This window comes from Mus caroli, unplaced genomic scaffold (genome assembly GCF_978045245.1).
Source record: "Mus caroli unplaced genomic scaffold, Mus_caroli_1 scaffold_10, whole genome shotgun sequence".
Lineage (NCBI taxonomy): Eukaryota > Metazoa > Chordata > Mammalia > Rodentia > Muridae > Mus > Mus caroli.
The window spans coordinates 210,868-238,438 of NW_028227265.1; the positions used below are offsets into that span (position 1 = coordinate 210,868).

The following is a 27,571-nucleotide window of genomic DNA, read 5'->3' on the forward strand; positions in this document are numbered from 1 at the left end:
TCCACAAGTGGACAAAATGCATAGATCAACAGATCATGTGGAGTCTAGCTCCAACAGACACATCTACATCACAGTTCTTGCATCATTTTCTCAAAGAACATCTCAGAAAAGGGGGTGGAAAGATTGCAAGAGTCATAATTCTTGGAAGTTCATAGTGTATTCTAGAAATGGCCGCATAAACAAGATTGGAGAACAATGGCGTAACAATGGACAAACTAATGTGGAAGGTAGAAATTTTTGCAGGTTCCCACACCTAGACAAAGAATTATAATTATTGACTGCTTGGAGAAGAGATGAACCCCCTTTGTTAGCTCTTGTAAGAAACGGTCAGCCCTGAAACTATGTATAGACAAACAACAAAAACAAACTCAGCCTGTAATTATGTATTTGTGCATACTTATATATACACATATGTATGTATGTAACAATAATAAAGGAAAAGAGGCTATTAACTTGAGGGGGGAATGGGAGGACTGCTGGGATGGGCTGGAGGGAGGAAATTGGGATGTGATGTAGTTCTATTTTGGTTAAAATTTATTTCAGAAGCATTCAGAAACATGATTACAATCTAGATGTTTTAAATATAGGATTACTCAACAGAAGTTTTAAATAATAACTATGTATGGCTATTGAGTACTTAAAATGTGTTTAATATGACCCAGAAGCCAATTTGTTTTACTAAATTGAATTTGAATAACCACATGTGACTAATGTCCACTGCTCCAAATAACACCATCTCAGACTATGAAAGCTTTAAATCAGAACAAAGTAACTAAGCATTCAGATATCATAAGAAGTTCTTTGTAAAAGAATAACATTGACTTAGCTTACATCTGATTTTAATTCAATTAATTTTTATAATTCACTTACGTTTTTTTAGACTGTGTGGACAAATTACGCTCTTTTAGGCGACCTCTAATATGTTCAATTTTATGCATGAGTCTTGCAATTTGTGTAATGCTCTTTTTGACGAATTTAACATCTGATGGACGATCTTTTTGTAAATTATCTTTACTTATCTAAAGTAACAAAATTATCCAGTTACTAAATACCCATTTTGATCTCATGTCTTAAGAGCATTTCATTATTTTCTTTATCAATTAGAATAAGTTTATTAAATCAGAAAAATTCTGAATAATCCCTGAAGCTTCCTTGGAAACTATTCTTTCATGCTTAAAGGAATACATATATTCTCTCCCAAAGCAGAATTGAATGTCCTTGAAGACATAGACGTGTTATTCTCAGTCTAATTTTTAAAGTATTTGAAAATACAAAGAAAATCATTAAAGAACAGTATAAAATTTGGAAAAAAATCAATAAAATTTTATGTCTGCCTATATTATGGATAATTTTTAAATATAGGAGAAATTTTAAGTTGATAAATTCTCACTACTTTTATGTAAATTAGAAAAAGAAAGTGAGTGAAATTTACATTATTCCTTAGGAGAAAAAAAATGATTCAGTAAATTTGTTCTTTACTGGACTCATACCGAAAACTCATTTGCAAATTACTGATAAACATTTTGCTACGAACTGATTATTTTTCAACCTAAATCAAAATATTACTTTACAATCAATGGTTATTGAAACATTTGATTTATACATACTTCAAACTGATTTCAAGTGGGTCAATACTTACTAATGTAATTAACAGTTAAGAAGTTATATTTTACCTCCTCTATTTGGTTGACTTGCTGCTGAAACCACTTCATGAAAAAAAAATGAGGAGAAAGTTAATACATATGTGTCTGTGCCCTGTATCTACCAAGCACCATTCCTGACTCACACACATCATCACAGGGCTCAGAAGGGGGTAGTGTAACATACAACTGCAAGATAAACTTAAAAATATCTAGCAGCAATCAGGGAATATTGTAATTTCAAGACCTAGATTATCTTTGCTTAATATGCATTCTTTAATTTTAGTTACTTTAAGCTGCAATGAAAAACATACCTTGAAAAGAGACTCCAAAATCTGGAAAACAAAGTTTTAGAAAGTATATTTAAAGATAAAATAAGTATCATGAAACATTTATAATTATCAATGATAAATTTGCTAAAATTACTATGATTTATATTACTAAAGCAAATATAAATCTGTAGTTTCAAAGTTATAATAACTTTGTGGTTATGATGTTTAGTCCATTTTGAATATGCAACTACATCTAGAATAAAAAAATAGCTTTGCACTCCATAGGACTATTTTGGAAAACTCCTAAATTATTAATATCTAATATATTGTTCATAAAATATTAAAAGTTTCCAAAAGAGAGCCGAGCCTTTGCTGTATGTTCTACAAGCGGCAATTAGCTGATTCAAACACAAAAAATAGGGGAGATGTACAATTTCAGAGGAAAACCACCTTGGGCTATCTCAGCCTCCAAATAGCCATTTATTATTGACCTCTGTGTGACCCAATATTTTTGTGATTATTAGATCAAACAGTTTGCAATATACAGACAAGATCCATAAATTCCATCCACTAAAAGGCTAAGAATATATCAGTTAGCTTCTGAGAGCTACAGTAGAGATTTCCCCACCATGTCATAATCTGCCTACTTGATGTTCCCAGAAGAGTATTTGAAAAATGCTTGATTTATAACTTTCTCTGTTCTGTTAGTATAAAAATTTCATGATTTATTCCAAGACAGTTTATTTTTTTTTGAGGTCATTGTAAATATTGTTTTCCTGTTTTTTTCTAAGCTTGTTTGTCAATTGTATACAATAAGGCTACTGATTTTTGTGTCTAAATTTTATGTCCATTGATTTTACTGACTAGAGGTTTCTATTTACGAGTGGAGGTTTTTTGGTGGAATGTATAGGGTCGTTTATATATAAGATTGTACCGTTTGCAAAAAGATATTTTTACTTCTTCCTTCCCTAGGCTACTAAATCAGATAATTAGTGGGGCCAACAATTAGCTGGTAATTTAAGCTTTTCATGCTGAAGTCTGAGTTGAGCTGAATTGTTTTTAATGGAGCTGGGGCTTAAAGCAATTGTATGCTTCTTGAAGAGAGGATTGAATGTTTATCCTAATTACTCTCACATTTTATGACAAAACATCATGAAGAAGGCAATTTATCAAAGAAAGGGTTAGAGTCCATGATAATGGAACAAAGGCATTATGTCAGGAACAGCTCTAGAGCTCACATCTTAATCTGAAAGCAACACGAAGAGAAAGCACACTAGGAATGTCCTGAATTTTTTAAGTTTCAAAGCCACCCCTGTGACATATTTTCTCCAATGGGCCATACCTCCCAAACAGTTCCACCAATTGGGAACCAACTTTTTAATCATGGCCTCTATGGGAGCAACTTTTATTCAAACCATCAAAATTTACTCCATGACCCTCAAAGATGTGTGACCATACCATAATGCAATGTGCATTAATTTTTCAATCTCAACACTGATTGAAAGATCACCATTCAGAATCTATTGTGAGCGGAGAAATGGATACAGAAAATGTGGTACATTTACACAGTGGAGTACTACTCAGCTATTAAAAACAATGAATTTATGCAATTCCTAGGCAAATGGATGGATCTGGGGAATATTATCCTGAGTGAGGTAACCCAATCACAAAAGAACACACATGATATGCACTCACTGATAAGTGAATATTAGCCCAGAAGCTTGGAATGCCCAAGATACAATTCACAAACTACATGAAACTCAAGAAGGAAGACCAAAGTGTGGATGTTTCGATCCTTCTTAGAATGGGGAAAAAAGTACCCATGGAAGGAGTTACAGAGAGAAAGTGTGGAGCAGATACTGAGGGAATGACCATCCAGAGACTGCCCCACCTAGGGATCCATCCAATGTACAGTCACCAAGCCCATACACTATTGTGGATGCCAACAAGTGTTTGCTGAAGGGAGCCTGATGTGGCTGTCTCCTGAGAGTTTCTGCCAGTGCCTGACAAATACAGATGTGAATGCTCATAGCCAACCATTGGACTGAGCAAAGGGTCCCCAATGAAGGAGCTAGAGAAAGGACCCAAGGAGCTGAGGGGGTTTGCAGCCCTTAGGAAGAACAACAATATGAACTAACCAGTACCCCCCCCCTCCCTGTGAGGTCCCAGGTACTAAATCACCAACCAAAAAGTGCACATGGTGGGACTCATGGCTCCAGCTGCATATGTAGCAGAGGATGGCCTAGTCATTCATCAATGTGAGAAGAGACCCTTGGTCCTATGAAGGCTCTATGTCCCAGTGTAGGGGAATGCCAGGGCCAGGAAGTGGGAGTGGGTGGGTTGGTGAGCAAGGGGGAGGGGGGGAAGGGATAGGGGGCTTTTTGAGGGGAAACCAGGAAAGGGGATATCATTTGAAATGTAAATAAAGAAAATATCTAAAAAAAAAAAAAAGCTCAGAATCTGTTGTGAGACTAAAGGCAATCACTTAATTGTAAAATCAAAATACTTTCAACATACAATGGAGCAAAATATACATTACCATTCCACAAGGAAGGAATCTAGTCACAGTGAGGAAACACTCGATCAAAGCAAGACAGAAACAAGGCTGGCACAGTCCGAATCCTATAGCTGAGCTGTGTCTGAGATCAGTGGGCTTAGCTAGTTCCAGAATTACAGCTCTGCTTCCTCCAAGATATATGTCTCTCTCTTGTGATGTTCCAATCCACACTATAGCTCTCCTTGGCAGACAGCCCAGGGCTCCGACACCTTTAACATCTTGGGGTCTCCACCACAATCCAGGCTTCACTTTCATTCATAAAGTAGACTCTTGAAGCCTCTTGCCCTTTCATGGCCCCTATACAAGGACTGCCCTTTCATATCATACAGCTTCAGCTTCAGCAGCTTTCCTTAACCATGGAGTAAGATTCTACACAAATTTACTCATGCATTCTTCATGACTCTAAAGCCAGAACAACAGTGGGTGATGCTGTCAAGTTCAGATTGAGTCTGGTACCTTGAGTCACATTTGCAGCAGCTTATGTCTGCTGCTTTTTAGGAGCAGAAAAGGTCTTAAACTTTTTTTTCTTTCACTGCAGCAAAGAAGTTTAGCTAGGTAGGGTCTTGCCCAGAAAGCTCCTCAGGCCTATTTTCAATCTCCTTATCTCTTTCAGTAGAGACCTTGACTCCCAAGTTAAATTTTCTGGTGCATTTTTTTCTTAAAACTTTACATTTTGTATTGTTTTCTGCCCTATTTGCTCCTTTTCTTTTATACCTGCATCAGAGGGATTACTAGTTAGCATGGGGCAGATTCAATAGTAGGGTGTCTTGAAAACTCCTCCATTAGAGAATTTTAACATAGCCTCAGAGAAATTCTCAGCACATGGGCAGAAAACAGCCTCATTCTTTGCTAAAATTTCACAGGAATGGTCTCTAATCCAGTGGCTAAGATTGTTTCTCTCTGAAACCACTTGAGCAGGGCTACCACAGTCTGTGTGGATCTCAGTCTTCCAAGCTTCTACTTTGCCCATTAAACTCCACTTTCAGCATTCAACTGTGTTCTGAGTCCAAAGTCCAATAAATTTTCCACTTTCCCTCAAAATACCATATACTCCCCGATACCAACTTCTGTCTTAGTTGTTTTTAAATTGCAGTGACAAGTTTTAAATATGGTGTTTTCATTAAATCCCTCCCCTCAGGGCTCAGGGAACCCCACAGAAGAAGAGGTGTAAAGAGTGTAAGATCCAGAGGGGTTAGAGAATACCAGGAGAACAAGGCCCTCTGAATCAATAGGCAAGGGTCATATGAATTCACATAGATGGAAGCAGCAGGCACAGGGCCTACACAGGATTCCACCAGGTCTGCTGCATATATACCATAGCTTTCTGTTTATTATGACTCCTGAGTATGTGAACAAGTGGCTCTCTGATTTTTGTGCCTTCTCTCTGATGCTTTTCCTTCTGTTGATTTACCTTGTTCAACTTCAATGTGATGGGTTTAATTTAATTTAATTTAATTTATATGTTCTGATGTTATCTCTTAGAAATGAGAAACAGAAAGGGAGTGCATCTATAGGGAATGGGAAATGGGGAGAAACTGGGATGAGTAGAGACTGCATAAACTGTAATCAGGATAATTGTATAAGAAAATAATCTATTTTCACTAAAAGAGGAAAAACAAAGAAAGGGGAAAAAGGAATCAGAGTTCTTGTACATTATACTTCATTTAACTTTCATCTCTGCCTCTTTAAAGAAATAGTGGTGGCAAAGCACTGAATATAAAAAGAAGACTTTGAGGGTAAAAGATGCAAATGGGTTGTCTGGGGCATGTGGAAGCATCCAGCTTTCCTGTCACAGTGATGAAATGCTTTGAGTTACTCTGAGGTGGAGGACTCACAGCATTGTATTGTTAAGGTTTAAGAATTGCTGAAGGAGGACCCCATATTCAAATACCATGTAAGAACAATAGAGCATTTATTCTACAGAAACAACCAGCATTCAGGGATCACCACCACTTCAAAATGGTGACCCATGCAAAGACACTGAGGCCTGTTTTAAATAATAAGACTACTATTAAATTATTTCTGTCAAACTGTGATGGCAACTCTGTGAGTCTTCAAGTGTCATGAGTTAATTGCTTCTGAGACAGCTAACAGGCATCTAAAACTTAGAACATATTTCAAGAAGTTGTAAGACCATTAACCAAAGGTCATAAAAAGGGAAGTAAGGGCTTACTACAGGTGGAAGGACAGAAGATAAGATATGGACTGGGTTTATCTATACAAAACTTCAGGGATAACTTAGTTATGGTCTTTAACTCTCCATAAACCTGTAGAGCTAGTGACAGACGATGAATGCTTAGCTAGGTAATTACTCTTAGTGGATACACATGTACATATTCTCTGTTGTCCAATTTATGACCTGAATTTATGTGCAAACTTGTGGTAAACTTTTTGCCATGTGATCATGCACTCTGAGAGAAGTATAAGTGCTAAGGACAAAATACAGAGACAGGCTTCCCTCCTCTTTTATCTTTCTGAGACTTCAACTAGCAGTCTGGGAGTTAGAGCTGTGCAGTACCTGCAGAGATAGAACAAAGGCTGTTTTACTATGAGGTGCTAAATGCCTGAGACAGCAGCTTCTAGCCTAAGAACAACTCAGAAAGGCAGGTCATCCAAAAGCAAAGTGACTTAGACTTAAGATAGGTAAACATTTTATTATTACATTATTAGGATTAGGTAATCTAAAATGATGGGTGGTGCCAAGATGCCCAAGATGGGCTGCCTTTCTGCTTCATGAATAATTAACCACAGAACATGCTGTCTAGGATAGATAGTCTATTCTGAGATAAAATATCTCCCATTCATGTGGCTATTATCAGGCTCTTCCTCAGGTGGGGAATTTTATTGTCTTGCTCCTGGACTTTGGGGACTGCTGCTGGAACAGATGGCTTATGGCCTAATTCCTGAGTGGAGACAAAATGGGATGAATAGGCCCCTTCAGTAAATATGGTAAACCTCCCCCACTTTTCTGCTCAGAAGTGGTTACTTTAATAGTTATCTGAATTTTAACCAATATTAGTAATTATTTTCCCCAAGATAATATTTTTATTAATTATTTGGGAATTTCATATAATATACCCCATTACACCTGCTTACCATCAGTTCCAGGCCTACTCTCCATTTCTTTTGTCCCACTCACCCACCAAAAATAGAAAAGAAAAAACATTTTTTAAGTTGAAAAACTTAATATATTATCCCATAACACTCCTTCATTTTAAAGACTTTCATTAATCATTTAAAAAATTTTCAACAATTATCTTTGAATTCAATTTATGTATTTTACATACACACACACACATATGCATTTCAAAATATGATTTAAAAACATTAAGACCTTTCTTTCAAAATCTATGTTGTTACTAATTGAAAGTTTTAGGATGACTTTGGGCACAGAGTCAGCAGACACCTCCTCGGTCCCTAGAGGACTCTCCACATGATCTTGGGATCACTGGTGAATGGAACACAACATCAGTTCCAATCTAATTGTGACAGACCTGTGACATCAGGAACAAGGACACGGGAGCCCTTCCTGACCAGAGGCTCAGGTTTCTTTTGATCAGTTCTGGTTTACCTTGGTTTCAAACAGACCACACATAGACATGGTCTTCAAAGGAGACACCATTTCCAGGCACTGTAACACACCCAGGTTCTTAGGACAACAGCATCCCAGGATAACAGGAGCTAGGTCACACCAGTATTTCAGGGTCTCAGAGGAGCTTAACTGCCAGGAACTCTGACATACCCAGATTCTCAGGCTCACAGGAGGCCACAATTAAAGGATCACAGAGAAAGCTGGTTTCTGAGGAGTCCTGAAACTGAACAACACTCTCCTCAATGATACCTTGGTCAAGGAAGAAATAAAAAAAGAAGTTAAAGACTTTTTAAAGTTTAATGAAAATGAAGCCACAACATACCCAAACCTATGGGACACAATGAAAGCATTCCTAAGAGGAAAACTCATAGCTCTGAGTGCCTCCAAAAAGAAACTAGAGAAAGCATACACTAGCAGCTTGACAGAACACCCAAAAGCTCTAACAAAAGGAAGCAAATTCACCCAAGAGGAGTAGACTGCAGGAAATAATCAAATTCAGGGGGGAAATTAACCAAGTGGAAAGGAAAAGAACTATTCAAAGAATCAACCAAACAAGGAGCTGGTTCTTTGAGAAAATCAATAAGATAAATAAACCCTTAGCCAGACTAACTAGAGGGCACAGGGACAGTATCCTAATTAAAATCAGAAATGAAAGGGGAGACATAACAACAGATCCTGAAGAAATCCAAAACACCATCAGATCCTTCTACAAAAGGCTATACTCAAAAAACTGGAAACCCTGGACGAAATGGATGAATTTCTAGACAGATACCAGGTACCAAAGTTAAATCAGGATTAGGTTAATGACCTAAACAGTCCTATATCCCCTAAAGAAATAGAAGCAGTCATTAATAGTCTCCCAACCAAAAAAAGCCCAGGACCAGATGGGTTTAGTGCAGAGTTCTACTAGACCTCCAAACAAGATCTAATTCCAGTTCTGCACAAACTATTCCACAAAATAGAAACAGAAGGTACTCTACCCAATTCATATTATGAAGCCACAATTACTCTGATACCTAAACTACATAAAGACCCAACAAAGATAGAGAATTTCAGACCAATTTCCCTTATGAATATCGATGCAAAAATACTCAATAAAATTCTCACTAACTGAATCCAAGAACATATCAAAACAATCATCCATCATGATCAAGTAGGCTCCATTCCAGGGATGCAGGGATGGTTTAATATATGGAAATCCATCACATTAATCCACTATATAAACAAACTCAAAGACAAAAACCACATGATCATCTCATTAGATGCTGAGAAAGCATTTGACAAAATCCAACAACCCTTCATGATAAAAGTCTCGGAAAGATCAGGAATTCAAGGCCCATACCTAAACATAATAAAAACAATATACAGAAAACCAGTAGCCAACATCAAACTAAATGGAGAGAAACTCAAAGCAATCTCAGTAAAATCAGGGAGTTGCCCACTTTCTCCCTACCTATTCAATATAGTACTTGAAGTCCTAGCCAGAGCAATTCAACAACAAAAGGAGATCAAGGGGATACAAATTGGAATGGAAGAAGTCAAAACATCACTTTTTGCAGATGATATGATAGTACATATAAGTGACCCTAAAAATTCCACCAAAGAACTCCTAAACCTGATAAACAGCTTCAGCGCAGTAGCTGGATATAAAATTAACTCAAACACGTCAATGGCCTTTCTCTACATAAAGGATAAACAGGCTGAGAAAGAAATTAAGGAAACAACACTTTTCATAATAGTCACAAATAATATAAAATACCTTGGTGTGATTCTAACTAAGAAAGTGAAAGATCTGTATGATAAGAACTCAAGTCTCTGAAGAAAGAAATCAAAGAAGATCTCAGAAGATGAAAACATCTCCCATGCTAATGGATTGGCAGGACCAATATAGTAAAAATGACCATCTTGCCAAAAGCAATCTACAGATTCAATGCAATCCCCATCAAAATTCCAACTCAATTCTTCAAGGAAATAGAAAGGGCAATTTGCAAATTCATCTAGAATAACAATAAACCTAGGATAGCAAAAACTCTTCTCAATGATAAAAGAAACTCTGGTGGAATCACCATGCCTGACCTAAAGCTGTACTACGGAGCAATTTTGATAAAAACTTCATGGTACTGGTATAGCGACAGACAAGTAGACCAATGGAATAGGATTGAAGACCCAGAAATGAACCCACACACCTATGATCACTTGATCTTTGACAAGGGAGCTAAAACCATCCAGTGGAAAAAAGACAGCATTTTCAACAAATGGTGGTGGTCATCCTGTAGAAGAATTTGAATTGATCCATTCTTATCTCCTTGTACTAAGGTCAAATCTAAGTGGATCAAGGAACTCCACATAAAACCAGAGACACTGAAACTTACAGAGGAGCAAGGGGGAAAAGCCTGGAAGATATGGGCAAGGGAAAAGAACAGCAATGGCTTGTGCTGTAAAATCGAGAACTGACAAATGGGATCTCATAAAATTGCAAAGCTTCTGTAAGGCAAAAGACATGGTCAACAACACAAAAAGGCCACCAACAGACTGGGAAAGAATCTTTACCAATCCTAAATCAGATTTGGGACTAATATCCAATATATATATAAAGAACTAAAGTAGGTGGACTCCAGAAGATCAAATAACCCCATTAAAAAAATGGGGCACAGAGCTAAACAAAGAATTCTCAACTGAGGAATATCGAATGGCTGAGAAGCACCTGAAAAAATTTTCTACATCCTTAATCATTAGGGAAATGCAAATCAAAACAATCCTGAGATTCCACCTCACACCAGTCACATTGGCTAAGATAAAAAATTCAGGTGACAGCAGATGCTGGCGAGGATGTGGAGAAAGAGGAACACTCCTCCATTGTTGGTAGGATTGCCAGCTTGTACAACCACTCTGGAAATCAGTCTGGCGGTTACTCATAAAATTGGACATAGTACTACCAGAGGATCCAACAATACCTCTCTTGGGCATATACCCAGAAGATTTTCCAACTGCTAAGAACACTTGCTCCACTTTGTTCATAGCAGCCTTATTTATAATAGCCAGAAGTTGGAAAGAACCCACATGCCTCTCAACAGAGGAATGGATACAGAAAACGTGGTACATTTACACAATGGAGTACTACTCAGCTATTAATAGCAATGAATTTATGAAATTCCTAGGTAAATGGATGGACCTGGAGGGCATCATCCTGAGTGAGGTAACCCAATCACAAAAGAACTCACATGATATGTACCACTGATAAGTGGATATTAGCCCAGAAACTTAGAATACCCAAGATACAATTTGCAAAGCACTTGAAACTCAAGAAGAATGAAGACCAAAGTGTGGATACTTCGCTCCTTCTTAGAATTGGGAACAAAACACCCAGGGAAGAGAGACAAAGTTTGGAGCTGAGATGATAGGATCCACCATCCAGAGACTACAGCATACACCCTGGACTCTGTCCTATAATCAGCCACCAAATGCTGACACTTTGCATATGCCAACAAGATTTTGCTGAAAGGACCCTGATATAGCTATCTCTTGTGAAGCTATACCAGTACCTGGCAAACACAGAAGTGGATGCTCACAGTCAGCTATTGGATGGAACACAGGGCCCACAATGGAGGAGCTAGAGATAGTACCCAAGCTAGCTGAAAGGGTCTGCAACCCTATAGGTGGAACAACATATGAACTAATCAGTACCCACAAAGCTCATGTCTCTAGCTGCATATGTAGCAGAAGATGGCCTAGTTGACCATCACTGGGAAGAGAGGCCCCTTGGTCTTTTAAACTTTATATGCCCCAGTACAGGGGAACACCAGGGCCAAGATGTGGGAGTGGGTGGGTAGGGAATCAGGTTGGGGGAGGGTATAGGGGACATTTGGGATAGTATTTGAATTGTAAATGAAGAAAATACCTAATAAAAAGTTGGAAAAAAAAGCATACTTATGAAAATGCAAAAAAGAAAGTTTTAGGACATAAAAGAATAGCATTAAAAAGTAAATAGACACCTGTAGAATGAACATAGTGTAACTATAGTTTTAGAATTATCATCCAATTAGAATGAAAAAGGCCTTAGAATTTCAGAGAGTTAGATTCTGTGAGGATGGAGCAAAGCTGTCCAGGAAGAACGCTGGGAGCCCATGTCTTGATTCAAAAGCAGGTGGCAGAGAAAGCAAACTGGTAATGGTAGGATTCTTATGAACCTCAAAGCTTCCAAATTACCATAACAAACTTTCTCCAACAAAGGCACACATCCTATTCTCTCCCAAATAGTTGCACTAATTGGGAACCAAGTATAATCTATAGGGATAATTTTCATTCAAAGTACCCTTTGTTTAAAGTTGCATTATCAAAAATGACTTTCTTAAAGTAATGATCTGGATAAGCACAGTGTTTGTAAACATTAAGGTTTTTCAACAGGAATGTTTGCAAAATAATAGAGATACAGGGTAATACCAGAAGTAAATGTGCAATCAGTTGGAGGGTTTTATAAAAATGTTGGTTCTCAGCAATCAGCACATTATCCTTATCTAGTAATGTGACATGGCTTAGTGACATTCCCACGTTTCTAAAATCTACTAAAATGATACAATGTATTTTGATATATTTATGAGCTGTTTGTGTTTTTTCTTCTCACCTTTTTATGTCAAATTTACCTCTTTCAGTTATTGATACAGATCCATAATAACCATGATAATCTCCTATCAGCTCTATATCAACCAAATGTTTTGCTTTTATGATTTTTCTTGCCCTTATCTCTTTGTGAATTAAAAAAACCATTAGACTCATGCTTTAATTTTAATATATTTTAGTTAACCAGTCTTTCCTACTTGTCTTGTATTTCCTTGCCATTATGATTTGTATTTTGATGACTCTGGAGCTTACCAATTGACTAGATTGGCTGACCAGCAAGCTCCATGGATCCATCCATCTCCATCCCTCATCCCAGTGTTAGGCTTGCAGATGTGAACCAACCAGATTTTATATAGATGTTGGGGATCTACCTCAGATCCTCATCCTTATGCAACAGGCAGGCACTTTACCAATGAAGCACTGTCTTCATCTTCTGGGTTCTCTACTTGTTTTACAGGTCTACAGTTCCATCTTCATATGGTAAAATATTGTTTGAATCTTACTGAAAACTTTAAGTTTTGAAATATTTTTCTTCAATTAGAAATGATCATAAAATGTTAGAAGTATTTAAAAGGGTAAATATTTCATTGGAAAATATAAACAAAAAGTATTAAGAACACTTGTATCAGATAAAGTAACACACAAAGCAGCAGCACAAAATAGAAGAATCAGTCATTGAGACAAAAGAGTCACAAGTAATTATGAAACAGATGACCAGAGGAGGAAAGGGAAGATGGGGAAAAGGCAAAGACAAATTGAAATGGAATTTAGTGGTTTCTTTAAAAACTCAGTTGTGTCACATGATGGTTTTTTGGAAGCTGCCTTCTGAGAGAGCATGTGAGGTTTTGCTGAAAACAGACACTCAAGAGGACATGTGATGTTTAGAAAGAATATAAACAGAACCCCACAGTGAGAGGATGTTCTTGCTTCCCAATCAATGCTTTACTTGTCTTTGCTGGTCTTTTCTGGTCTTGAATTTGTAGTGAGAAATGCACCAAACAATTTTTGGTGTTCTGACTGATTCTGGCCACTTCTGTGGGGCTTTGCTGTTTTTGCTGGATTGTGCTGTTGCTACTGATTCTGGTGTAGTGTTTGCTATTGGACTAGACTGCTGGTATCTGACAAAGAAGAGTGGAATTTCTCCAAGGAACTACTTCTAAACAGGTCCACAACCCCTTTCCCTAATAACCTTTTTCCCCTAACTTTGTTCAGTGGGCTAGATGGGAGGTTAAAGCATTTAAGAACCCTAAATAAAGGAGGTTTTGAAAAATCTAAGCCTACAATAAATGATGTCAGTTAAACAACACGACAAATGAAGTTGGACATATGTATATATCACAGAATATAAAGTAAAAGATATTATGTGTTATTAACTATATAGTGTATATAGAACACACATTAAATGTTGAACCTCACATCTAAACACGAGTCTATTTTTCAGGTCACTCAAGAAAAATATTATACAATAACAAGCTTTAATCAGCCCAAAGTGTCTTGTAAATATAACGACCATGGTATAGTTTAAAACAAAATATATTTGGAAATGAGCAAGATGTGATTTCATTTAAAATTTTAAAAATTTTCTTTTTTTTATTTTCTGTGGTTTTCTTGTCTGCATGTTTGTGCATATGCATTACATGTGTCCTGGCAGAGGCCAAGAGAGTGTGCAGAAGCTCCTGTCACTAGAGTTACACATGAGTGTGAGGGACCAAATATGAGTCTTCTGTAAGAGCAACAAATACTCTTAACCACTGAGTTATCTTTCATTATTTCATTTTGGAAAAATTATATATATGTATATGTATATATGTGTGTGTATGTATATGTATTATATATATGATAACATATGATAAGAAAAGCAAAAAGTCAAGTATAACTGTGCTAATATTTTTTCATCCTGGGAATCAGTGCTATGATGATTCTTCTAAAAAAAACTTCCTATTTCTAAAAGAACATTAATCATAAAATGATTCTGATAATACAGACTTATTTTAAAGATGAAAATAAAATATAGAGGTCATATTTGAAAGTACTCTATTGATAATGTATTTAAAGAAAAGTCCAGAGACATAAATGTCTACATTGAGAATAAAAATATTAAAAAAAACTGTTTTGTAATAACTTTTGAAATTCCCCAAAGGATTGATTCTAGGATAATACTGCTTACTGGATATCACATCACAGTTTCTACAAGCAATACAAACTCTCATAGTTTACACTGGACACAACATTGAATACATACATTATATTCTTCCTTAACTGCTTCCTCCAGCTGAGCAGCAAATTGTGAACAGCACAACAAGAATGAACTCACATCATCACCAACCTTCCAAAAAGGACCGCAAAACAGAGTTACTTTCAATTTTAGAGACCACTTGTATATCCACTTATTTATTTTTCTAATTAACTGTATTTGGAAAATATTTTGGTTTTGTGTAATTTCTGCTGCTTTAAACTTGGGTGGCAAAAAGCCACGTTTCAAATGTTATCCCAGGAAACCCTCCTAGAAATGAAATGTGGAAGGAACTATATCCTGAGAGTGATGACACAATATGTTTTCCTATTTTCATCTATACAACTGCAGAGACTCTAGCAGCCCAACATTACACTACTGCTTTCAGGATGGTCTAAAGAAAAGAACTACTGTGTTATAGTGTATAGAATTGCACCTGTTAGAATGGTAATGTATGACTATGGATGAAGCTCAGTGGTAGAGCAGTTGTCCAGCAAACCCAAGGATGTAGGTTCCAGTTCCAGCATCACAAAAATAGAAAAGAATGTGAACTACAACTTTTGACTGTATATATGCTTGCCAAAATCTGTAGACATTCAGTATTATCTAACAGTAGCCAATCATCAATACAGAGCAATGATTAAATAACTTCTGGTAGAAAAAATATCAGAAAATGAACCCATGTCAAGTCAATCTTACATACTTATTTCCAGTTAAGATTCTCACAGAAGAAGGTGTCCACTGAAGAATAATCATTAATATATTCATAGGAACAAACCTGATGAGACATATGTATTATTCCAGCCCTTGGAAGATTGAGCAGGAGATTTCCAGTTTCAGGCCAGATTGAAATCCAGAGACTATTCAAGGGAACTTAGTGAAGTCATGTCTCAAAAAATTAAAGGTTCATTTGTGTATGTGTGTATATGTATACCTCTGTGTATGCATGTCATATCATCCATGAGGAGATCCACAAACAGAAATTGGTTCTTTATGTGAGTTCTAAGGAGTGAACTCAGGTCATCAGGCTTGGTGGCAAGCACTTTTACTCACTGACCACCTTTCTAGCCCTCAAAAATTTAAGGAAGTTGTGGAGTGCTTTTCAACCATACTTTAGGCCATGAGTTCAACTTTTACAATTCAAACAAACAAACATTGGAAGAATCATCCTGGAGAGTTGAAAAATGGATAGAGAAGATTAACCAGTCACAAATATAAGGGCAGTTCATTCCATTACACCATTGCAATTAATTGCTACAAACTAAAGATAAATTTGATAAGGTTTGAAGTTTACCCATGTAGGACCAACACAGACAAGAGAATTTAGCAGATACACTGAAGAGTGATAATGGTAACTTGTGTTCTATGTAATTCAAGCTAGTTGAGGAAGGATACAAGGATAATTTGGGATACACAATTGTCAGGACCAATGTTTTTCAGGCCCTAGGGAAACTGAAGAACTGCTAGCATAATATTAAGTAGGCTGCAAGAAAACAAAGGAGGTTGTAGGCAGAAGCCAGGCTCACTGAAAAAAATTCAGGAACTGACACCCATAAATATAAGGAAATCAGTAAGAATTATGACAATATATGTAAAGAAAGCTGATTACCACAAGCATACTCCTGGGTTTTTTTTTTTTTAATTACAAATAGGTTCTTTAAAACCAACAGACTTCATTTTGTTGCAAATAGTAACATATATCTACTACTACTAATGATTATGATAGTAGTAAAAATTCCAGTCCCATAACAATGACTATAATGGGTAGATATCCTGAAAGGTGCAATAGTGGCACTTATATGCTGTGGAAACAAAAAACTATCTAATTTGATTAAAGGCTTGGTAAGTAGGACAGAATTTATTCCTAGGGCTGTAAAACTGGCCAACTCCCTGGGGCTGGTGAATCCCTGGACTTAGACGAGAATGCCCTAAACCACTCAAATTTCTAACTGCACCTAAAACATCTCCTTACACACACACACAGATAAAGCTCTTATACCTCCTCAAAGAAGCTTTTTTTTTTTTGAAGCAGATGGGAGATTGTCATAGAAACCTACAACTGTTTATTATATAAAGAACAATTGACTGTGGGGTACTCATCTCCAGTCAATACATCTACATCATAACCCCCACAAAGAAGGCTTGGGGAGCGTTTTAAAGAGGGAGCAAAAATAGTTTAAAAACCAAAGGACCAGAATATCTGCTCTGAAATAATATGTCCCATATTTGACAAGAAGTTGTGCCACATAAAATCTCAACAATGTAGTCACTTCAAAAATCCATTAGAAATGCAACCACCAGCTGATATGACAATGTAGATGAGGAAAATGTCCCAGGGCCCTAATCTTAAATGAGGAGATATTGACAATGAACAGATACTGAGTGAGGGAAACTAATTCTTCTCCAGGGATGAGCCCTCTGAGAGGTTATTCAATCCCAAATAGTTGGCCCCATAATCCTTTACAAAAGAGCAGCACTAAAGGAATTCAATGGGATGTGTATAGACACTTTGTATGTTTATTGTATATACAAATATTTATTACAAATACGTGCATATCTATTATAAAATACTAACTAAAGAATAAGAAGCCTTGAATTTGAGGGAGGGAATGATAGGAGTTGAAGGGAGGAGAGGAAGGGGAAAATGTTGCAAATATGATAGTCCCACATGAAATTCTAACAAAATTAATATCAAAAATAAAAATGAGACCAAGTAAAAATTACTGAAATAAGTACACCATAAAGATATAATAAAATGCCTTGTCTCTAAAAATAGGCATGTATCCCAGTAAATTCAGTGAAACAAAACCACACTGCTGAATAACACTAGTATGAAAACCCCTAGGAAGGAGTCAAGGTGTCATTTAGCAGTAAAATGTAAAAAGAAATTGTACACCTAACTCCAGTGGTACTATCACACACACACACACACACACACACACACACACACACACACACACACACACACACACAATTTCAGAAAAGAAAGGAAAAGAAAAGAAAAAGTAAAACTAAAAATTGCTTCCATACTTTTCAGTTAGGATACAAAAAATGAGACAACATAGAATTTGAGGAACTGAATTCCACAGAACAAGCTCCACAGAAAAAAAGAAACAAAGCCCAACCTATCTAAAGTGGGCATGGAGGAAGCAGGATGCTCTTACCTATATACAATCTCAAAGAACACTGCTATGGACAGACAGAATTTGTGAGATGAAGAAAAACCAGCTGAGCATTCATCAGTCTTTTCATGCTATTACACAGGGATTTCCTTAGATTTGAAAATTTCCCCCCAGGATGGAAGAAGGCAGCTCCTTAGACTCAGGAAGTGAGCAAAATGTATAAATTCAAGTATCCCCTGAAACTTGGAAGGCTGATCTTTCCTCAATGTTAGATAAGCTCTAACAATTTTGGACTCTGCATAAGTCATGCAGTGACCAATGTTCCTACTACTACCTGATAGTACAGCACAGGAACCATGGCAGTGAAAACTGGTTTTCCACTTCCCATACCAAGGGAGAATCACTAGGCTAAATGGGGAGAAAAATTGTCCCACCTACTCAGTAGAAGTAGCTGGCACTTTCATTCTTCTTGATTTTGTTGTTAGGCCTAAACATGAAATTACACTTTTAACCTTGCCTGAGCATCGCTACTGGAATGCAACAAGGTCTTCTTTTTTCACCACTACTATCTACTACAACTCTAAACCACTGTAAGTCCAGATAAGAAAACAAAAAGCATTCAGACTGGAACTCTGAGTGAAAGAAATTAAAGTATCTGGTGAGCACAACATAATTATCCCTTCGATAATCAGCATAAATTTCTGAGAATTACAAGATACAATGACTAGTATCACAAGATCAAAGATCATGACAAACAACAACCATATGCCTGTCACCCATACCAAATGTGTAGAAACTAAAGTTTTAAATATAATGTCATTAATAGTCCCTCCAAACTGTAAGACAAACAAATCACGCAAAAGATCCAAACAATGAACAAATTTAAATTCTGGTGAACAAAATTAAATGCAATATAAATAAATACAGATTTTAAATAGATTTATGAGAAGCTTCAATCCAGGTTTCTTATTAAATAGCCCAAATCAATCCATTTTAAAACTAATTATAAATAAAAAGATAAGGTTTTATGTTTGAATAGAATAAATGGGAACTAGCAATATTGCTAAGAGAGGAATGGAACAGGCCTGATAACCTGAATTTGGTCCCTGGAACCCATGTAAATGGGAAAGAAGAAAACTAACTTCACAAACTTATCCTCTGATCTCTACATATACTCTATGGCACATGCAGTTGTTCATACACACAAAATAACAATAAAAAAATAAAAGTTGAAAAATTCAAATGCAAACAATTGGATGAGTCAAATGTATGTAAAACAGGGCTTTCAAGATGGCTCAGCTGTTAAGGGTGCCTGATGCCTTCTCAAAAGACTGGGATCCAGTTCTTAGTACCCACGTTAGATCGCTTACAACCTCCTGTCACTTTAGCCCAATTTTTTTTTTTTGCATCTACAGGGACCATCAAATGTGCACATTCATACATGCAGACATGAACACATACTCGTAAACAAAAATTTAAAAATACCTTAAAAATTAAAGCAAACAAGGAACAAGAAACAGAAACAATCAATTTAAGAAGAACCATAATAGCCGGGCGTGTGGCACATGCCTTTAATCCCAGCACTTGGGAAGGAGAGGCAGGCCGATTTCTGAGTTTGAGCCAGCCTGGTCTACAAAGTGAGTTCCAGGACAGCCACAGCTACACAGAGAAACCCTGTCTCGAAAAACAAAACAAAAACAAAAACAAAAAAAAGAAAAGAAAAGAGAAAAGAGAGGAAAGAAAAAAGAAAAGCAAAAAAGAACCATATTGCAGTTTTAATAGGTGAATTACAACAATTTACTAAATTTAAAAACCTATTTTATTTTCTATCTTAAAGTTTAGAAAAGAAAATACTTTTTAAAATTTACATTTATTATTTATTTGGGTGTGGAGCTCATGTTTGCTTGCAAGAGTATACACATGGAGTTACAACTTGCAAGAGTTGGCCCTCTCCCTCCATCATGTAGGTCCCAAAGACTGAACTCAAGTTTTCAGACTTAATGGCAAGCATCTTTACCCACTGAACCATTTTGCTGATGCAAGAATACTTTCTTACAGCCAAGACGATCAAAATAACCAAGCTCATATTTAAAACTCCCCATAGAAGCAAGACTATAAAAAGTAGACTTACAGATAGTTAAGACAGGAGGAATTGGCTGAAGCTGGAAACATTAGTACAGTTTTGTCAAATGTCACAAGAGAATCTTTGTGTAGATAGTGGCCTATTCAGACAGTGTATGTTTGTGGATTCTGAAGGTGAGGGCTAACCCATTCCAGCATTTAATTTATTTCATTAGTATTATATACACATACAGACAAGCCTTCTGCTTCACTTTTTTCTGCTGCTTTTTCTCCATCATCATAGCAAACTCCGTAGGTGTCTTCCAAGTTAGTAACAAGCTACAAAAAATGGACAGCAAGATACATTTATTCATAGTCAAAATGCTAAAACATTCACACCATGATCTTACAGATGTCACTTTATTGCCATTGGCTGGAATATAAGCTTTTTACCCTTTGACTCATCACACTTTGTCAAGAAGGTGCCCTGTACAATGGTGTTTGAGTGTGCTTCCTAGTTATGAGAACACTCCAAGGCTGTTATCTTCTCTATGTAGATAAATAGCTAAAAGAGGTACATGCCTGTGAATGGCTAAAGAATGCAGTTTTCCTCAAGATCTGATTTTCCTCCCAATCTCACATTAAATAAAAGAAATGTAAAGACCTATTACATTCCTGGGCATATACCAGAAAGATGTCCCACAATACCACATGGTCACTTGATCAGCTATGTCCATAACAGCTCTATTTGTAAATAGCCAGCAACTGGAAACAACTTAGATGTCCCTTAAGTGAAGAATGGATACAGAAAATGTGGAACATCTACACAATGGCATCCAGCTATTAAAAACAAAGGAATCGTGAAATTTCAGGCAAATAAATGTAACGAGAATTTATATACCTCCTGAGTGAAGTAACCCAGAGACAGAAAGACACTCATGGTATATATTCACTTATAAGTGGACATAAGTGATAAAGCACAGGATAACCATGCAACAATACACAGACCCAAATAAACTGAGTAATAAGGAAGTCCCAAGGAGGATTCATGAATCTTACTCAGATAGGGAAACTAAACAGTCATGTGATAATAATGGAAAGGGGGTACTGTGTAGGAGAGGACATGAAGAGGGGAACTGTGATGGCGATCAAGTGTAGGGTGAAGAGGGTGAGAGGGGCCTGGTAATCAGAATGAGGTTGGGTGGCATTTCTGGTGACTAGCTGGAAGCCTAGGATGGGAGAGAACATGGGGAGTCTATAGGGGTGACAAGCTTAGATTCCTACCACAGCGGGATATAGAGACTGAAATGCCACCCCCTAAAGCAAGGCAGGATTGCCAGAGGAAGAAGGGGCAACCTCAAACCACTCACAGACTCTTCAACCCAAAATATTTTCTTGCCCACAAGATGTGCAGGGATAGAGATGGAGCAGAGACTGAGGGAATAATTAACCAATGTCTGCCCCAATTTGAGACCCATCCCATGTGAGAGAGCCAACCGTTGACACTATTAATTATACTCTGCTATGCTTTCGAACAGGAACCTAGCGTAACTGTCTCCTGAGAGGCTTCATCTAGCAGTGGACTGAAGCCAATGAAGAGATCCACAGCCAAACATTATGCTGAGTCCAGAGACTATTGTAGAACAGTGGGGGCTAGAAATGGGAAAGTCAGAGGGGTCAAGGTCACCCCAAGAACCTACAGAGTCAATTAACCTGAGAGCATAGGGACTCAAGAGCTTAGGCCACCAACCAGGAAGCATGTAGGATCTAGAACCAGACACCCTACATATTTGCAGCAAACATACAGCTTGATGTTCATGTGGTTCCCCTAACAAGTGGAAACAGCGACTTTTACAGTCTCTGATCCCAACTATTGGATCCCCCTTTCCACTACTTGGACTGTCTGATTCAACCTCAGTGGAAAAGGTTCCTAAACCTGAAGGTACTAGATGCCCCAGGGTGTGGTGGTACCCAGGGGAAGGCACAGTGGGGATAGGTATTTGTAATGGTGGGACTGGGAGAAGAAGGAGGAGGCTGTAATTGGGTTGTAAAATTAATATTTAAAAAATTTGAAAACATGTAAAGAGAAGAAAGCAATAAAATTTAAAGACATTCGCCATAATAGCAAATTGTGACCTAACAGGTATCTTAGAAGTATGATAAACTATAATATTTTTAATTTGGTGTCTTTCCTCAATGTGCTCACTTAAAAGCCCATTTACAACTTGACTGTCAACTGTTATATAAAAAGAAACTTACAGAAATATCAAGTACCTTGCCCTTCTTTCTTTCTTGAGAGTTCAAGGTGCTTATACCCACAAAGCCCTTCTTGGAATGGTGGGTGGCCTTAGCCTGACATTTAGAAATTTTGTTTTCAGGAAGCTAGAAAGACAGGATTTTATCCCAGAAAGTATGCTTTATGTTGAACTCCTGTTTTCTTGGATTCTGGAATTGTAATATATGCTTATTAGAGATCATGTGATGATTTGTATATTCTTGGCCCAGGGAATTGCACTATTATCAGGTATAGCATTGTTGGAGTAAGTGTGTCAACATGGGCGTGGGCTTCCAGAAAACCAGGCTTCTAGCTCCCTTTGAAAATAAGAGGTAAAACTCTCAGTTCCTCCAGCCCCATGTCTGCATGGTCAATGCCATGTTTTTGCCTTGATGATAATGGACTGACCTCTGAATCTGTAGGCCAACCCCAATTGAATGTTGTCCTTTATAAGAGTTCTCTTGGTCATGGTGTCTATTCACAGCAATGAAACTCAGACAGAGCACTTTAAGTTATCACTACTCTGGGCACTGAGTGTCTAATGACTTCCTCTCGCACATACACTATGTGAGTTGTCATAAATTACTGCCAGAGCAACTAAGCATGCCTCATACAACTTCAATAAGAGAGCAGTCTATAGGCTTCATCCCATTTTCCTTCTGAGTCCCTCCACATGGCTGGATGTAATAAATCTTATCATTGGCATAATGATATACTGTGTCCATCATAACTATAGCTGATTCACCTGCTGCCTAACAGCAAATCCCCCAGCTAGTGACCAGATTGGGAATTATTCCAATAGAAGACCCAGCAAATACCTTACCATCTTCAGATTTGTGGCAATCCTTCTGACCATTTCAGCATCTGATACTAAATCTTTCATCATAGTTGACGGTATTGGCAAGGCATACCGTACAATTGATTCTCCATTGGGTGGAGACCTAATGACCATTGGTTCAATTTTATCAGGTGTCGACTTGGCATTATGTTTTTCTTTTGGCTTAGGTGATGAATTCAGTAAGCCTTTCTTATAAGGTAATTCTGGAACACTTGCCAATTTCACACTAATGTTTGATGGTTGCTTTGTACGTTTCATTTCTGTGATTGATTTAGCTTCCAAATTACATATGAAAAATTCAGTACCTCCCTGTAAATAAAATGTTAAGGCATTCAAAGGAAAATCCCACACTGTTCATTTAATATATCAACAAAATTATTCAATGAAATTCATATACTATGTCTGTTTTATCATTATGGTACCAGAGCAAGCACTTCAGGTGACACTGTTATGGTGTGAATACAAGCAGTTCTGTACAGGCTCATTTATTGGTTACTTATTTCCCAAATTATGGTACTATTTTGACAGAAACTTTAGGAGATATAGTTTAGCTGAAGGAAGTTGGTAAATGAATGCTGACTTTGACTGTTTACGTCTGGTCTACAATTTCCTGTCTACCAGAGTGTGACCAGCCCCACCCTCCATATGCTTGCTATCATAAAGCTTTGCTTTACCATGGCTCAGAAGCACAGCACCAAGTACCTACATGATGAACCCTCTGAAACTGTTAATCAAGCAGTTAATTCCCTTCAGTGGGTATTCATTATGAGATGACTCGTCACAGAAACATAAAAACAACTGAAACAGACACCACACTTCTTCTGGGAGGTGCTGACATATTTTTGGTCTTTTTGAATGACAAGTTAAATAAAAACAAAATGTTTAAACTCAAGAATGACAACAGAGCAGTGAAAGACCCATTATTGAGTTAAAATACACCCTTGACATACACTGTTATTCCCATGTTGCACATGATTAACCTCATCTCAGAGAAGATAGTCACAGGAAAACTCAAAAAGCTATGAAGTCTTATGGTTGGAAATTCAATAAAGATAATTTTTTCTGTATATCTTGCTTGTTTTCTATAATATTTGCTTCAAAAGTTATCAATTTTGTTTTTAAATTTTACCGCATTTTTTGTATGAGTAAGAGATTTAAATAAAAATCATAAAGAGCTCACTACAATAAGCTAACCCACAGGCAGTTATTCTCTGCTTAACAATGAGCCTCTGTATTTAGGCCACAGTACAACTGAAGATAGGAAGAAGATTCATTCCTATGCAACTACGAACTATTCTTTTGTCAAGGAGAGTTACTTACAGTTGTGCTGCAGGATCTGTTATTCCCTCTGTGCTTTCATCATTCTGAAGGTAAGTCCTGAATTGTATGCATGTTGGCCTGATGTAAATATCCTTTGCTCTCAAGGAGGATCTGAATGCTGTCAAGGAAGAATAAGAACAACAACATCCACAACCACCACAACAAAAACATAATCAGCAAACCTCACCTCAGGAAATTTCCAAACATAATATAGGACTATTGAACAAACAAAAACAATGTTAGAAAGCAAATAGGGATCTGGGCTCTAATACAGTTAGGATCAGCATTGCAGAGATGAGTAGGCAGATATTTCTGTTGAGTTCTGAAGTAAACTCCTCAAAACCAGTGCTAATAAAGGTGTACACTTTGCTTGCCTACCACTGTAGAGAGACTTTAGAAGACTGCAGTTTCCATTGGGAATGTCTTAAACAGTGTTCACCTTATATTGGAGACAATTATGGCACAGGAATATGGAGTGTTATGAATAAGTAAGTACATTATTCCATCACCTTCAGTCACACTTGAACTTGACAATAAAACCACAGGCAACAAGGTAAGTTTGGGCTGGGAGTCTTGAATAATGCCAAGTAGAAAGTAGCAGTTCTAGCATCTGAACTGTCAGTTCTGCTTCTTTGTTCCTAGTCCTCATTTAGTCCCAATCTAGGAAAGACTGAACTCCTGTTGGGGATTTTTCTCAAACCTTCTTCAGGATGTATAAGCATGAAAAGTAGTCAGCAGAGAACTACATTTCCCTTTAAATGTGCTCCAGTGGCTCTCAACCTTCCTAATGTTGCAATGCTTTAATGCAGTTCCTCATGTTGTGGTGACGCCCAACCATAACATTATTTTCATTGCTAGTTCCTATCTGTAATTTTGCTACTGTTGTGAGTTGTAAATATTTAATATGCAGGATGTCTGATAGGCAACCCCTGTGAAAGTGTCATTTGACCCCCCCCCAAAAAGGGGGTCTTGGGCTTTTTTCTCCCTTCTGTTTGTTTGTTTGTTTTCTCCTATTCTGTTTTTATATTATTCCATTTTATTATTTTCTATTTTTAGATGCATGCTCATTTTCTAATGAGAGTGAAAAGAAAGGATGTGGATTCAGGTGGATGGGGAAGTAGGAGGATCTGGAAGGAGATAAGGGAGGGAAACCCATAATCAGAACACATTGTATCAAAAAAATCTATTTTCAATCAAAGATCAGTAGTGGCATGAAATAAACTATTTTTATAAAGGTTTTAAAGACCCAATTTCTCGACTATGTTGGGCATAATTCCTAACGTAAGTAGAAAATACTCACTGATACAATTGTGGACTTAAAAATACAAACAGTTTTTCTTGTAAGCTTTTGTTAATATTTCAGCCAACAGAAAACATTTCAGGTAAAAGGTCTAAGAGACACCTTATAAAATTTAAAATATGCACACCCAGTGACAGGTATACACATATCAAATATGTGTGAGAAAAACAATGAAGCCTGGTGTCTGGAACGTGAAGAGGAGCAGCAATTTCAGTAACTCAAGAGACACCAATGCCTACTTGACTTAAGTCTCCTAGACAACTGTCAGAGAGGAAATAGAAGGAACATGAATATAAGAATTTGAGAGAAATGTGGCTAAAATAGAGAATAATTCCTGTATACTAGAGAGAGGAAATGTGGTCAGGGGAGGTTCCTAATGAGAAAAAGTAACAAGTTTTCATGTCACTGTGGGTTGAAATGTGTTCTGCCCCAGATATATGCAGACCCTGTGTGAACGTGACCTTGTTTGGAATTAGGGTGGTTGAAGATGTCATCAGACTGAGTTCATGTTAGACCAGATCAGGCCCCAATCTAAGGGTTTCCGAATACAAAGTAAATACAGGGACACAGGCACACAGAGAAGGGAATGTGCCTGCATTTGAGGCAGATATTGGCTCATATACGGGTCTATAAGTCAAAGGACAGTAATGATTGCAAACAACCACCAGAAGTGAGCAGAGCAGCACACACTTGTCTCCCTACAACTCTCTAGGAGAAACCTGCCCTGGAAACACCTTAAGTTTGAGATTCTAATCTAGGGACTGGGTAGTGATTAACGTCCACTTCAAGCCACAAAGTCTATGCTACCTTGTTGCACCAGCCTTAGGAAACACATACTAGGATGTGGAAAAAAACTAATGGAAAGTAGTTTCTGACTGGTAGAGATCCAATAGCTGAACAAATACCCCTAAGAAACAAGAAAGGGCCTTAAATATGGCAGTTGTGCATCAGGACTCAACAACAGGAATGCTCTTGCCAGACAGAGAGCCTAAATAAAGTTCGCCCTTAACATTTCAGGAAGGCAGCCCCTCCCACCTGCTCTCCTCTTAAGAGATGTACCTGCTGAGGCTGTTGGAAGTGGTCTTACTGGGTGGCTTGGCTTTGGGGTGGCAGGCTGGAAGGTGAGAATCTATTTGCCTGAGAAAGTTGTAAATTCCGCGTTTCCTAGACCTCTTTGGAAGATGCCAGCAAACTCTCCAGACAACAGCTCTGCCCCAGTACAAACTGACATCTGTGCTGAAAGGGAAAGGGGGGCCTTTGCGCCCAGGGTGGTAACAACCGACCACAGGGCACGCGCCTGGCCCACCCTGATCCCTTGCGCCCAGGGAGCAGAAACGATCACAGGGCTACAGGGCGTGGCGCGTGAGGTTTGACTCACCAGGATCCCTCACTCCCACATATGAAGTAAAGAACAAGACCGGAGGATGCAAACAGCTGCCTCCAGCTCTTTGTGCCCTAGCAGCTACAAGGAGTCAAGTGTGGGTGCCAAGGATCATGGAAGCCTAGAACACCTATGCCACACTTCAGATGACTAAATAAATAAATAAATAAATAAATAAATAAATAAGCCAACAGAGAGCTTGAGGTGCCCTGTCAGAGAACAAGGAGCTGTGGTTTTTCCAGAGTGGAAGAGGTGAGAGGGTGGCAGGTATAGGTTTTCGCAGAAACCAAAACAAATACATACATACCAACCTAAGTAAAGAAAATGGGTTGAAATGAACTAAAGGAGAAATGAGCCATTAAG

At 37.6% G+C, this 27,571-nt stretch overlaps 1 protein-coding gene across 2 annotated transcripts in view; it reads right to left on the minus strand.

The window, feature by feature from the left end:
- LOC110287755 (coiled-coil domain-containing protein 7A) overlaps positions 1-27,139 on the minus strand; it is an 84,139-nt gene extending 57,000 nt beyond the window's left edge. For both annotated transcript variants that reach the window (XM_085844254.1, XM_085844253.1), the window contains exons 1-8: positions 26,887-27,139; positions 24,528-24,645; positions 23,193-23,516; positions 20,347-20,433; positions 14,921-15,004; positions 1,955-1,975; positions 1,674-1,706; positions 871-1,019 (exon numbers count right to left, since the gene is read on the minus strand). In XM_085844254.1, the coding sequence (XP_085700380.1) occupies positions 871-1,019; positions 1,674-1,706; positions 1,955-1,975; positions 14,921-15,004; positions 20,347-20,433; positions 23,193-23,465 (647 nt within the window). In that variant the 5' untranslated portion in view covers positions 23,466-23,516; positions 24,528-24,645; positions 26,887-27,139. The remainder of the gene's footprint in view (positions 1-870; positions 1,020-1,673; positions 1,707-1,954; positions 1,976-14,920; positions 15,005-20,346; positions 20,434-23,192; positions 23,517-24,527; positions 24,646-26,886) is intronic.
- Positions 27,140-27,571: the final 432 nt, after the last annotated feature.